The sequence below is a fragment of the Heterodontus francisci genome, chromosome 6 (genome assembly GCF_036365525.1).
Source record: "Heterodontus francisci isolate sHetFra1 chromosome 6, sHetFra1.hap1, whole genome shotgun sequence".
Taxonomy (NCBI): domain Eukaryota; kingdom Metazoa; phylum Chordata; class Chondrichthyes; order Heterodontiformes; family Heterodontidae; genus Heterodontus; species Heterodontus francisci.
In genome coordinates, this window is record NC_090376.1 from 112,310,379 (window position 1) to 112,323,815 (window position 13,437).

Sequence of the window (13,437 nt, forward strand, 5' to 3'; positions counted from 1 at the left end):
GACTGGGGGTGGGGTGGGGGGTTGATCCTTACAGTAAACGTTAACCATGATCCATGCACATGCTTTGCTAGTGTGGATTTGACAGAAACACTGGATAAAGAGAAGATACCAGGTGGTGTAGAAATTTGCAGAAAGACCCCAATACATTCTTAATGCATCCGAAGTGCAGTTATGTAATGAAATCTGAGAAACAACATCTTTCATAAATATTGTAGGCTATTTTATTGCATATGGCTATTGAGACAGCATCCAAGATCAATACAGATATAGTACAATATACTATTCTAAATCAATTTTTCATCTTCCGGCAGCATTACATTCAACCTTATATACAATATATACAACGGAAGACACAGCAAGATATGTTAAAGTTACAATTATCTCTTGTCTGGTCACAAGAAATATTACATAATTATTTTTCCTGACATCCCAAAACTAAAAATGGTAACATGAAAACACTGCTGTTACATAGTTCAGGGTTTATGCAGCATCATGGAGAAAAGGAAACACACCCATTGAACTGAAATGAGCAAAATATACAAAAAGCAAACTTTGCAGACACACTAATGAACATTGTAACTAGCAATTACAGTTATGTATTAAATTGCGTTCCAAACTGTAAACTAAGGATGTAAAATATTGCATACAGTTTGATTTGTACATTTAAATGTTTGATACAGTGAAGCTATGAAAATTGTATTTAGTGGCAAGTGATCACTTATCTCAGTACATTCCATACTTTGTTATTGTCTCAGGTAATGAAATTTGTAGTTAGCATTTTTTCTTTCAGTGCCATTGTTATAAAAGTGGCTTTTAACACAGATTCAGCCACTTTATCATCAAGATCAATTCCAGCCTGTTTTTACCTAATGTAAAAATAGGCAATGCTCACCGTACAGATCTTCTTTGTACAGTATATTTACACACACCATTAGGCATAACTATAATAGAATTGACCTCTCGTGGAATACAGAGACCTTGCCACAGGTCTGTCATGAAACTTCAATTCCTTGCATTGCAGAAAATCATGTCTACATTCAGAATTTTCTGGCACTTTCATTAGCTGTTCCAATAATAATAAATAAATCAGCAGAAAGGTTTTGTGGAACCACATTCACCAAAGCAGTATTGAACAGTCCCAAGTTCTGCAATCAATATAAGAAGCACTCATGGTTAAGAAACAGCAAGAACACTATCCTCTATAAATCTTATAAACAGAAAACACTGACTCCCCTCTGAAGGAATCAAACTTGCATTTTAAATAAGCTGTACAGTTGACAATGTTTTGCATTCAATTGCATTTAATATTTACATTCTGATGTAGCTCAAATTATGTTAAGATCCTTATCGCCCACATTCGTAATATCACATCATCTCTCCTTGTAATGACTTACTGAAGGTTACCATCCTGGTTTTAATGAAAGCTCTTGTCTGCATCTTGATGGATCTTTCAATCCAAGTCCATGACCTGAAATTGCACTTTTCTTTCCTCCTATCTGTCAGACCATTTTTTTAAAGTTAGGCTTAAGCTACTCAACATTGGATGCTTGTTGAATGGCAAGCCCAAAATTCTGGCTCATCACACAGTTACAATATTTTCAAGACATTAAACATGTTAAGGCCGAGGGCTTGTGTCTCGGGAGTTCAGCAGCGATAAAGCTAAGTTTGTGCTCCTTCTCCCATAAAAGGCTGACATTAGTATTTAAAAGAGGTAGGATTTATATCAGGTCAGTAACATTCCAGTTCAGTCAGTTTCTGATGTGAGAAGCATTTCAAAAAGGTAATGTGGTCAAGGTGTTACCAGACTGGGAAAGCTAAGTAATAGAAATTGGCTGTATCTCAGCTTAAAGAAAGGCTTAACTGGCAACAACTAATATACTGCTAAATAAGTACTGCTTCAGTGCACTCCACCTAGAAAAGGAAGAGGATGATCGATATCCATAACAGAAACTAATGAGGCAGAAAGCTTCCTTGTCCTTGAAGGTATGCAGTGTGTTGCAGTGTTATAACGGTCTCGAGGCATTATTGGTTACCCATTCACAATGAGGAAAAAAGGTAAACTTGAGCAGCATTCCATAAAAGGTCTTTGCTGAGCAGCATTGCTTCTGTGAGGTTTCAGTGACGTTGAAGGGTCTGTCAGTCTAAACAAAAGAAAAACATTGCTTGAAACAATATTTCACAATATTATCTTAGCAATTTAGACATTCACACATGTTGATTTTGCTTAGATGGTTCTTTGCAGTTTTTCTTCCCTTAATAAACTTTTCAGACACACCAAAGGCTTGGATAACACGCTGCATCTATTTCCAGTGTTAGAGCCAGTATCCTTTTATCCCTCTCCCAAAAGTTGTTTGGTTAGCTATCTAAGCACAACATTAATTCACATGGGAAATGTTGCTTTCAAGGCAATGTTTATTTCTGCTGCAAAACAGGAGTTTAAGGATTAAGACCAGGAATTTAGAAAGCATTGCAAGTGGGTGGGATTCAGAATGCAAAGAACATTTGTATAACATGCATTGCAGCTTCAATTACACGATTCTGCAAAGAGCATCTAAATTAACAGAGGTATCTGAATAGTCTGCAGGTTAGAGACAGGAGTCAAAATACTCCATGAAAACAGGCCTAAGCATTGATTAGAATGTGATTTTAAAGTGTAGCCTACAGAATTTGTACTCTGCTTAAAAAAAAAACACATTTTATTCTTTTTTGAAAATAACAGAGATTGACTGGAGTTGTGAACTGTGTCTAACTTTTGTACCTAGTGCTCTAATTTGCCATGTCAAGATACATAGCTTTATCCTTTCAAGTTTTTTGTACCATTCTACTCGAATGATACTTGATAGATACAATTAAGTCTAAAAACAAACGATTCAAGTCTCAAAAAGATTCTAGTCTGACCTGTAACCCAAATGAATAAAAACAGTGCATAAGCAGTGAGAAGTTTCTGGAAAGTATGGAGCTGGTGTTTACAATGGGAATACTGTGCTCTAAATATTACTGTTGGCACAAGTTCTTTTCAATTTCCTAAAGTGCAGTTATCAGGAGCTTGGACACAGACTTCTTTTGTTTTTCGACATCCTATTGAAATTTTAACAAAAGAAATCCAGAACATAATGAGTATCAGATGCAGAACAATCTGCCACGAGAAAGTCAAACCCTTGAAAGAAGGTTTTTGAAACATATGGCCACAAGGAAAACATTTAGAGGTGAAACTGGTCTATGTCCGCAGTACAAAATGTGCTTGTAGCGAATCTGCAGCCGATTTTTCACCGCACCCGTTCTTTCCACTGAAGTTCACAGAACAATATTTCAAACTCTTTTTGGAAGCTTGATTCCTAGTCTCACTGTCACTTTCACTTGGTTGGAAAATAAAAGTCTTGGTAATATTTTCCAATTCAATGGGAAATAAAAACAGGCGCAGCAAAACATCAGCAGCCGATTCACTCAGAGCCCGTTTCGTGCTGCTGGCATAGGTCAAATTCACTTCCTCAGAGTACATCCCTATAATCATCAACTGGCAGCCTGCAGCCTACAAGGCAGCATGCATTATATGGTTCTTTTGCTAAAAGAGATCCCTAGCCAACACATGTTATATAGATTTCTCAGAATAAGAGGTGAGAAAAAAGAGTATGGGCACACAGCTCCTATTTTTCATTTTGAGTTGTTCTCGGGATCTGACAAATTTGTCCATGCCTAGGTGCCTGAGGTGGACAACCTCTTCAGAAGGTATTTACAGTCAACCATGTATAGTGTGAGCTCAGTCACATGTAGATCAGACCAGATCAAGATGATTGGTTCCCCTTCCCTGAAAGGGATCAGTGAACCAGCTGGGGTTTTACATCAATCCAACATCATTCATAGTCATTTAAATCATCAATTACTGAATTAAGTTTCACAACTTGCCATAGCTATTGTATAATGTTATTTTTCATGTTCAGTTAATCTGTTTAGATTAAAACACATTGTCTGTTTGAATTAGCCTTTTCCTTACACTCTTAAATCTAGGTAATTTCAATCACACAGTATATTTAATTAAGGACAGTGGCCGTGAGCAAAAATTTACCCAAGTGCTGAGAATAATACATCCAAAGCCAAACCACCTCGACAGAAAGTACAGGCTGCATTGTTACTATACTATACATGGTAACAGTTACTGTAAGGGAGCTTTAAATAGGTATTGCCCAGCATGACTCAGCAAGATGTTAATAAATTCATGCAGCAGCTACAAGGTGTGGCATACAGTGCACATTTTTTTGCTGGAATGTTGAGAATCAACACAAAACAAACACTAGCTGGATTATAAAGGATTTTGCTGAATCATCATCACAAGAAGAATCAGTAATGGAAATCCGCAAGATAAATTACTGTAGAAAACAGTGACATTGTGTGAAATCAGTATATTCTTACTAATTATGACCCATGATATCACATACTTCCTTCTTAAACATTAATTTGACAGAGTGGTAGCAGTCATTCCTCTGGAGCCAGAACCTCCACTCCAGAGACTTCAGCACATAATCTAGGCTGACATGCCAATGCAGTACTCGGAGTGCTGCACTGTCAAGAGGTGCTCTCTTTCGGGTGAGACATCAAATCACGGCCCCATCTACCATCTCAGGTGGCTGTAAAATAACCCATCGCACTATTTGAAGAGCAGCATTCTCCTAGTGTCCTGGCTAATTTATTCCTCAACCAAAATTGCTGAAACAAAATTAACTGGACATTTTGTGGGATGTTGCTATATACAATTCGGCTACATTTCCCTACATTACAGCAGTGACTACACTTCAACAGTACTTTGGAGCATTCCAAGGCCATGAAAGATGCAGTTCATGATCACAACATACAAATAGATGAGAGAGGCCATTCAGCCAATCTTCTATGGATAGAAAGTTTAAGACTAGAGTTTCCAACGGGCTTCATTTTAACGAGAGCATTAAATAACTCAAAATCTAACCAATAAGTCACATGAATCATCCAACTGGATCTTAAATAAATGAAGTTTTATCTTCACTGCTCTAACTGGAAGACCATTTTGGTTACTCTCTGCGTGAAGGAGCTTCTTCCTGTTATCTGTCCTAAGTTGACCTTTCACCAATAATAGCCAAAGCCCCCGATACTATTGGTGGGGTCAACTTTGATTTATACCCTTTACTTGATTTCTTCTACTTCTTCTGTGGCCTCCTTGTCTCGAGAGACAATGGGTAAGCGCCTGGAGGTGGTCAGTGGTTTTTGTAGCAGTGCCTGGAGTGGCTATAAAGGCCAATTCTAGAGTGACAGACTCTTCCACAGGTGCTGCAGATAACATTGGTTGTCGGGGCTGTTACACAGTTGGCTCTCCCCTTGCGCTTCTGTCTTTTTTCCTGCCAACAGCTAAGTCTCTTTGACTTGCCACACTTTAGCCCCGCCTTTATGGCTGTCCGCCAGCTCTGGCGATCACTGGCAACTGACTCCCACGACTTGTGATCAATGTCACAGGGCTTCATGTCGCGTCTGTAGACGTCTTTAAAGCGGAGACATAGACAGCTGATGGGTCTGATATTAGTGACGAGCTCGCTATACAATGTGTCCTTGGGGATCCTGCCATCTTCCATGCGGCTCTCATGGCCAAACCATCTCAAGCGCCGCTGGCTCAGTAGGGTGTAAATGCTCGGGATGCTGGCCACCTCGAGGACTTCTGCGTTGGAGATACGGTCCTGCCACCTGATGCCAAGGATTCTCTGGAGGCAGCAAAGATGGAATGAATTGAGACGTCGCTCTTGGTTGACATGCATTGTCCAGGCCTCGCTGCCGTAGAGCAAGGTACTGAGGACTGATTTAACTTAGCATAAAGGCCTCCTCTCACATTCATCTACAGAGCAACAGCATGGCCAGGTTTCCCTCAAAACCCAATCTTCTCATGCAATGAGTCAACCTAGCAGCTCTTCTTTGTGCTGCTTTCATTTGCAATCGAAACAGGACACTATCAACACTATGAATGACTGCCCCTGATTTGTACTCTAGTTGTTGCTTTCATACCTCTGCACTTTCTCGCTGTGTAAAGTAGCAGAAGGATTTACAGAATGATTAACAGTTGGACAGACCTTTATGGCCATAGCCATCTTTATATTAACCAATAGGATGACTGGACCGATAAGCACCCACAACCCATGTGATGAGGGGGAGCCACAAATGCACATACACTGGACACAAGTATCCTGGTGGATGTCAACCCAGAATTCAGAGCCAGAGCTAGAGCTATGGTTTCCACTCGCCAGGACTGTCAAGAGCAGAGTTTGAACCCTGCACCTACTGACCTCAGGCAGAATCACAGAATCGTTACAGTGCAGGAGGAGGCCATTCGGCCCATCGTGTCTGCACTGACTCTCTGAAAGAGCAATTCCCACAGTTCCATTCCCCTGTCTTCTCCCCATAACTCTGCACATTCTTCCTTTTCATAAACCTGTCTAATTCTCTTTTGAATGCTTCAATTGAACCCGCCTCCACCATGTTCTCAGGCAGCACATTCCAGAACTTAATTACTCGCTGCGTGAAAAAGTTTTTCCTCATGTCGCTTTTGCTTCTCTTACTAAATTCTTTAAATCTGTGCCCTATTGTTCTCGATCCTTTCACGAGTGGGAACAGTTTCTCTCTAGCTACTCTGTCCAGACACCTCATGATTTTGAATACCTCTATCAAATCACCTCTCAGCCTTCTCTTCTCCAAGGAAAACAGTCCTAACCTCTCCGATCTATCTTCATAACTGAAATTCCTCATCCCTAGAACCATTCTCGTGAATCGTTTCTGTACTCTTCTCAATGCCCTCACGTCTTTCCTAAAGTGCAGTGCCCAGAACTGGAAGCAATATTCCAGCTGAGGCCGAACTAGTGTCTTATTCAAGTTCAACATAACTTCCTTGCTCTTGTACTCTATGCCCTTATTAATAAAGCCCAGGATACTGTAGGCTTTATTAACTGATCTTTCAACCTGTCCTGCCACCTTCAATGACTTATACACATAGACACCTTGGTCCAGTTCTGATGAAGGGTCACTGACCTGAAACATTAACTCTGCTTCTCTCGCCACAGATGCTACCAAACCTGCTGAGTATTTCCAGCATTTCTTGTTTTTATTTCAGATTTCCAGCATCTGCAGTATTTTGCTTTTATTTTATTATACACCTAGGTCCCTCTGCTCCTGCACCCCCTTTAGAATTGTACCCTTTATTTTATATTGTCTCTCCATATTCTTCCTACCAAAATGAATCACTTCATATTTCTCTGCATTGAACTTCATCTACCACCTGTCTGTCCATTTCACCAACCTGCCTATGTCCTTTTGAAGTTCTACACTATCCTCCTCAAAGTTCACAATGCTTCCAAGTTTTGTAGCATCTGCAAACTTTTGTGCCCTGTACACCAAGGTCTAGGTCATTAATATATAGCATGAAAGCAAGGGTCCCAACACTGATCCCTGGGGAATTCCACAACAAACCTTCCTCTAGCCCAAAAAACATCCATTAACCACTACTCTTTGTTTATTGTCACTCAGTGAATCTTGTATCCATGTTGCTACCATCCCTTTTATTCCATGAGCTACAAGTTTTCTCATGTCTGTTGTGTGGCATTGTATCAAACACCTTTTGAAAGTCCATGTACACCACATCAACAGCGTTGCCGTCATCAACCCTCTCTGTTACCTCCTCAAAAAACTCCAGCAAGTTGGTTAAACATGATTTTCCCTTAAGAAATCCATGCTGACTTTCCTTAATTAACTTGCATTTGTCCATGTGACTACTGATTTTGTCCCGAATTATTTATTCTAGACGTTTTCCCACCACTGAGGTTAAACTGACTGGCTCTGGTACCACCCCGAGTCTAAGAAAGACTGAAAAATTATGGCCAGTGCCTCTGCGATTTCCACCCTCACTTCCCTTAGTATCCTTGGATGCATCTCATCTGGTCCTGGCTTTTTATCCACTTTAAGTACAGACAGCCTTCATTTTTTATCAATTTTAAACCCTTCTAGTGTCTGACCTGCCTCCTCTTTCAACATTGCCTGGGTTGCGTCTTCTTCCTTGGTAAAGACAGATGTAAAGTATTCATTTAATACCTCAGCTATACCCTCTGCCTCCATGTGTAAATCCCCTTTCTGGTCCCTAATCAGCCCCTCTCCTCCTTTTACAACCTTTCACTATTTATATGCTTATAGAAAACTTTGAGATTTCCTTTAATGTTAGCTGCCAGTGTCTCTTTTCATGCTCTCTCTTTGCTTCTCTTATTTGCTTTTTCACTTCCCTTCTGGACCGTCAATATTCAGCTGGTTCTCAATAGTATTTTATTTTATTTATTTATTTCAAGATACAGCACTGAAACAGGCCCTTCGGCCCACCGAGTCTGTGCTGACCATCAACCACCCATTCATACGAATCCCATATTCCTATCACATCCCCACTTGTCCCTATATTCCCCTACCACCTACCTATACTAGGGGCAATTTATAATGGCCAATTTACCTATCAACCTGCAAGTCTTTGGCAGTGGGAGGAAACCGGAGCACCCGGCGAAAACCCACATGGTCATAGGGAGAACTTGCAAACTCCGCACAGGCAGTACCCAGAATCGAACCCGGGTCTCTGGAGCTGTGAGGCTGCGGTGCTAACCACTGCTCCACTGTACCTAGCATCTGTCATTAGCACATTTTTTCTTCTTTAAATTAATCTCTACCTCTTTGGTCATCTAGGGAGCTCTGGATTTGTTTGCCCGACTTTTCCTCTTCGAGGAAACATACCTTGACTGTGCCCGAACTATCTCTTCTTTGAAGAGAGTGCATTGTTCATCTATTGGTTTTCCTGCCAGCTTTTGACTCTAATTTATTCTCCCCAGCTCCATTCTTACCCCATTGAAGTTGGCCTTTCCCCAGTTAATTATTCTTGCCCTGGATTGCTCTTTGTCCTTTTCCATAGTCAGCCTAAACCTTATGATACAATGATCACTAACCCCTAAATGCTCTACTACTGATACTTGATCCACTTGGCCCACCTCATTCCCAAGAACAGTGTGCAGATTGCAAGCTGAGTGTGGAGTTTCGAGTTTGTGAGTGGGGATTTTAAGTGTTGTTATCTTGATAAATGGTCTGCAGTTAGCATTTAACTGGGATTTACCCTCTAGATAAAGCAGGGTTAAGAAAGTAAAGCAGGGTTAAGAAAGTAAAGTAAGTTTCTTACAGTCTTAGGCAGGGATTAACAGGCTCTACAGCAGAGTAGCTGATTAGTTAAGCAGCTGACCAGTCAAATCTGGTTGCTGCACTTTCAGCTTCAAAAGGTATAAACACAGAGGTCTGGATGCAGCCTGCAAACAGTGTGCAGATTGCAAGCTGAGTGTGGAGATTTGTGTTTGGTGAGTGGCGAGTTCAGTGACGGGGGGAGGAGGTGCTCCATTTTTCAACTTTTTTTCTACTTTTTTAACCCTCCGCAATTTGGTTCTTGCTTCGGTGCAGTGGAAAGAGCTGTTTGGTGAGTAATTGGTAAGCTATTCTACTTATAATAAATAATCTGTAAAGTTAAGGTATGGCAAGGCAGCTCTGCCGAGTGGAATGTACAGCCTGTGGCATGTGGGAAGTCATGGACGCACCATGTGTCCAAGACAAATACATCTGCAGTAAGTGTTAGCAGCTGCAGAAGCTTGAGCTCTGGGTTTCGGAACTCGAGTGGCAGCTGGAGTCACTGTTGTGCGTCCGGGAGGCAGAGAACTACGTGGATAGCACGTTTAGGGAAGTGGTCACGTCGCAGTTTAGGAGCATGCAGACAGATAGGGAATGGGTGACCGCCAGGCAATCTAAGAGAACCAGGCAGGTACTGTAGGAGTTCCCTGATATGACCTCACTCGCTAATCGGTTTTCCATTTCGGATACTGTTGAGGGTGATGGTTCCTCAGGGGAGTGTAGTCAGAGCAAAGTTTGTGGCACCGCAGGTGGCTCAGTTTCACAGGAGGGGAGGAAGAGGAGTGAAAGAGCAGTAGTGATAGGGGATTCGTTAGTTAGGTGAACAGACAGGTGTTTCTGCAGTAGTAAACGTGGCTCCAGGATGGTGTGTTACCTCCCTGGTGCCAGGGTCAAAGATGTCACAGAACAGCTGCAGGACATTCTTCTGGAGGAGGGTGAACAGCCAGTGGTCGTGGTCCACATTGGTACTAATGACATAGGTAAGAAGGGGGATGAGGTCTTGAAAGCAGATTTTAGGGAGCTTAGAAGGAGATTAAAAAGCAGGACCGCAAAAGCAGTAATCTCAGGATTATTCCCAGTCCAACGTGCAAATGAGCATAGGAATAGGAGAATTGAGCGATTGAACACATGGCTCGAGAACTGGTGTAGGAGGGAGGGCATCAGATTTCTGAGACATTTTATTTTTGGGACCAGTTCTGGGGCAGATGGAACCTATACAAGATGGACAGGTTGCATTTTAGCAGGACTGGGACGAATATCCTTGCAGGGAGATTTGCTAGTGCTGTTGGGGAGGGTTTAAACTAAATTGTCAGGGGGATGGGAACCTGGGAGGGAGCTCAGATTGGAGGGAAGCAAAACTGGTAAGTTGCCAGGGGTGTGGGAACCAGGAGCAAGTATCAGAGAGGAATACTAAGGTGCACAAATATTGGGGGAGATAGATAACACTGGAGTAGGGAATAGTAAGTTATTAAGTGGGGTCAGAGTAAGGGAGAAAGTAATAAAGTCTGAATCAGGGTTAATGTGCTTGTATGTGAATGCACAGTGTGGTGAATAAGACTGGTGAGGTACAGGCGCAGATTGCCATGTGGAAATATGATGTTGTGGCTATAATAGAGACCTGACTCAAAGAAGGGCAGGATTGAGTGTTACATATTCCTGGATACAAGGTGTTCAGGAAAGATAGGAAAGGAAAAAAGGGGGAGGGGTGGCAGTATTAATTAAGGAGAACACTGCAGTGCTGGAGAAAAAGGATGTCCCAGCGGGGTTGAGGACAGAATCAATTTGGCTAGAGTGAAGGACAAAAAAGGTGCGGTTACATTGCTCGTATTGTCTATAGGCCACCAGCTAGTGGGAAGGACATGGAGGAACAAATTTGCAAGGAAATTACAGAGAGGTGCAAAAATTATAGGGTAGTTATAATGGGGGACTTTAATTATCCAAACATAGACTGGGATAATACCACTAAGCCAAAGACTTGCTCTTGTACTCTAGTGACTCAGCAAAATAATTCAAAATTCTATGCTCTTTGCTTATTGTTGCTGCACCATGATTTGCTGTGTTAAATGGTGAGACTTCAATCAATAATAGCATATGTCAGTCTTATAGCAAAATGAGGAAACTCTACAGCTGCTGGAAGGGTCTACCCGGAATGCATACTTGTACATCCACTACTGCAGCAACTAGCTGGTGGAACCAGAATTCCATGTGGTAAGGTGCAAGTCAATGCTGTGGTAAGGGGATTTCGATGGTAAATTGTGTTGCTGACTGTGCTTCTCCTGAGGAGTTGGTTGTACCTGCTGAGGGCATAATGAAGGTTCAAATTAGTGCTCATCAGTTGTCTAAAGGTAAGCGAGGGCTCTTTGGAGTCAGGGTGGCTCTCTGAAAGTCATTCCTCTGTGTTAGACTCAACAATCAGATATCAAAGTCAGGCAGGTCCAGAACACTGTGGGGTCCTGCTGGATGGATTGGTGGCCTGAATTAACCAATAGAATCTGTTGGGGTACATTTGTCACTAGGGGTCGGGATTCTCTCTACTTAGTTTCTGATAACCCTGAAAGTTTTAGCTGGACAAGCACTGCAAACTTACCAGTGCTCTGGGCTGGTTGGTGACATGGATTTAGCTGGTTGCAGGGTTACGGGGAGAAGGCGGGGGAGTAGCAGTAGGAGAATTGTTAATTCGGAGAGCCGAATGGCCTTCTTCTGTGCTGTAACAATTTTATGATATGATGGTCCCCAAGACTTGCCCCAAGTCTGATCCAATCTGGACTTGAGTAACTGAGATGTGCTCCTCTAGGGATAGGGATAGCAAACAGAAAATCTACTTGCAAGTAGTCTCAGCAACTTGGTTTGGGGACTCAAACATGCTGTGTGATAACATTCTATACATATTGGAATTCTATGTGGCCAAAAAAAAAATCAACACTGCACAATTTTGGAACATTTATTAAAAGTCAGTTCATAAACAGAGATCTCCTAAAATAGAAAACATTATGTGAAAGTAAACACTGGCGAAACTCCAGTAAAACTGATCTCCAGCAAACACTTACAGCTGCAGAAATACTGAAGTTTCCTATAAATCTCACATTACATGTGCATTGTACAACAGTGGCATCATTTTGAAATGTTATATAAACTACAATTGTAGGGTTACAATAAAGTAACCAACTTCTGAATGAAGACTTTCAGAACTTTCCATTGTTTCATTGTTTGAAAGTGGAAAATTGGAGCAGAAGGTGAAGTGTACTTCAAAAACCAGCAGCAGTAATACTTTATGCTCAGTGTCCTTCACATAACACCCTGAAGCTTTAAAAGGTGATTGGAGGAAACAGAGCAAGCAGAAAGAGATAATTTTACAAGAGGCAACAGTGGGGCGCGCTCAAAGTAGATTTTGAGATGGCTTTTGAAAAGGTCGGGAGAATAGCAAGGAAAAACTTTCCCAACTATAACATAATGTTTCATATGTGCAGTACTTCACCACATAGGGTGAGGGAGTGGGGGTACAGAAATAAAGTTTTCAAAAGTTTTGTTTTCCTCAAAGCTTTTGCTTCAACAGTGCAGCCAGTGCAATCAACTGGTTACAAGGTAAAAGACAGAAAGTTTCAATACCAGACACTTGCGACAATTGCACTTTGACTACACATTTACAGAAACACATTGGCCTCATTCAGAATTAAATAAGGTTTGGGTCATGTTGGAGACTGTTGGTATTTTCACAAGTTTTATTTTCAAGGATTTGTTTCATTGCTGTATATAACTTTATATACGGGGGGGGGGGGGGCAAGAGATAACAAAAGAGGTGTTGATAGGACAAGGTCACAGAGAATAACTGACCAGAAGGTCACGGAACAAAGGCAAATGGTATGTTAATGGTGTGCTGAAAGACAAAGCATTAGTACAGAGAGGGTGTCAATTGACTGTAAAATGAACAGCCCTGGCTCCAAGCACAAACATAAAAAAAAAACAGTGGGTGGCCACAGTAGAAACAAACTAAACAAACTAAAATAAAATAAACAAATTAAAAAGAATAAAGAACTAAAAATAAAAAGGGGGGCCCGTCATGCTCTGAAATTATTGAACTCAATGTTCAGTCCGGCAGGCTGTAGCGTGCCTAATTGGTAAATGAGGTGCTGTTCCTCGACTTGCGCTGATGTTCGCTGAACACTGCTGCAATCCCAGAACAGAGATATGAGCATGAGAGCTGGGGGAGTGTTGAAATGGCGAGCAACCGGAAGCTCG

At 41.5% G+C, this 13,437-nt stretch overlaps 1 protein-coding gene across 1 annotated transcript in view; it reads right to left on the minus strand.

Annotated features, from left to right (window-relative positions):
• Positions 1 to 216: 216 nt before the first annotated feature.
• Positions 217 to 13,437, minus strand: part of LOC137371479 (insulin receptor substrate 2-like) — a 66,528-nt gene continuing 53,307 nt past the window's right edge. The window contains exon 2 of the mRNA XM_068034139.1: positions 217 to 2,141. Coding sequence (XP_067890240.1) covers positions 2,137 to 2,141 — 5 coding nt within the window. The 3' untranslated portion in view covers positions 217 to 2,136. The remainder of the gene's footprint in view (positions 2,142 to 13,437) is intronic.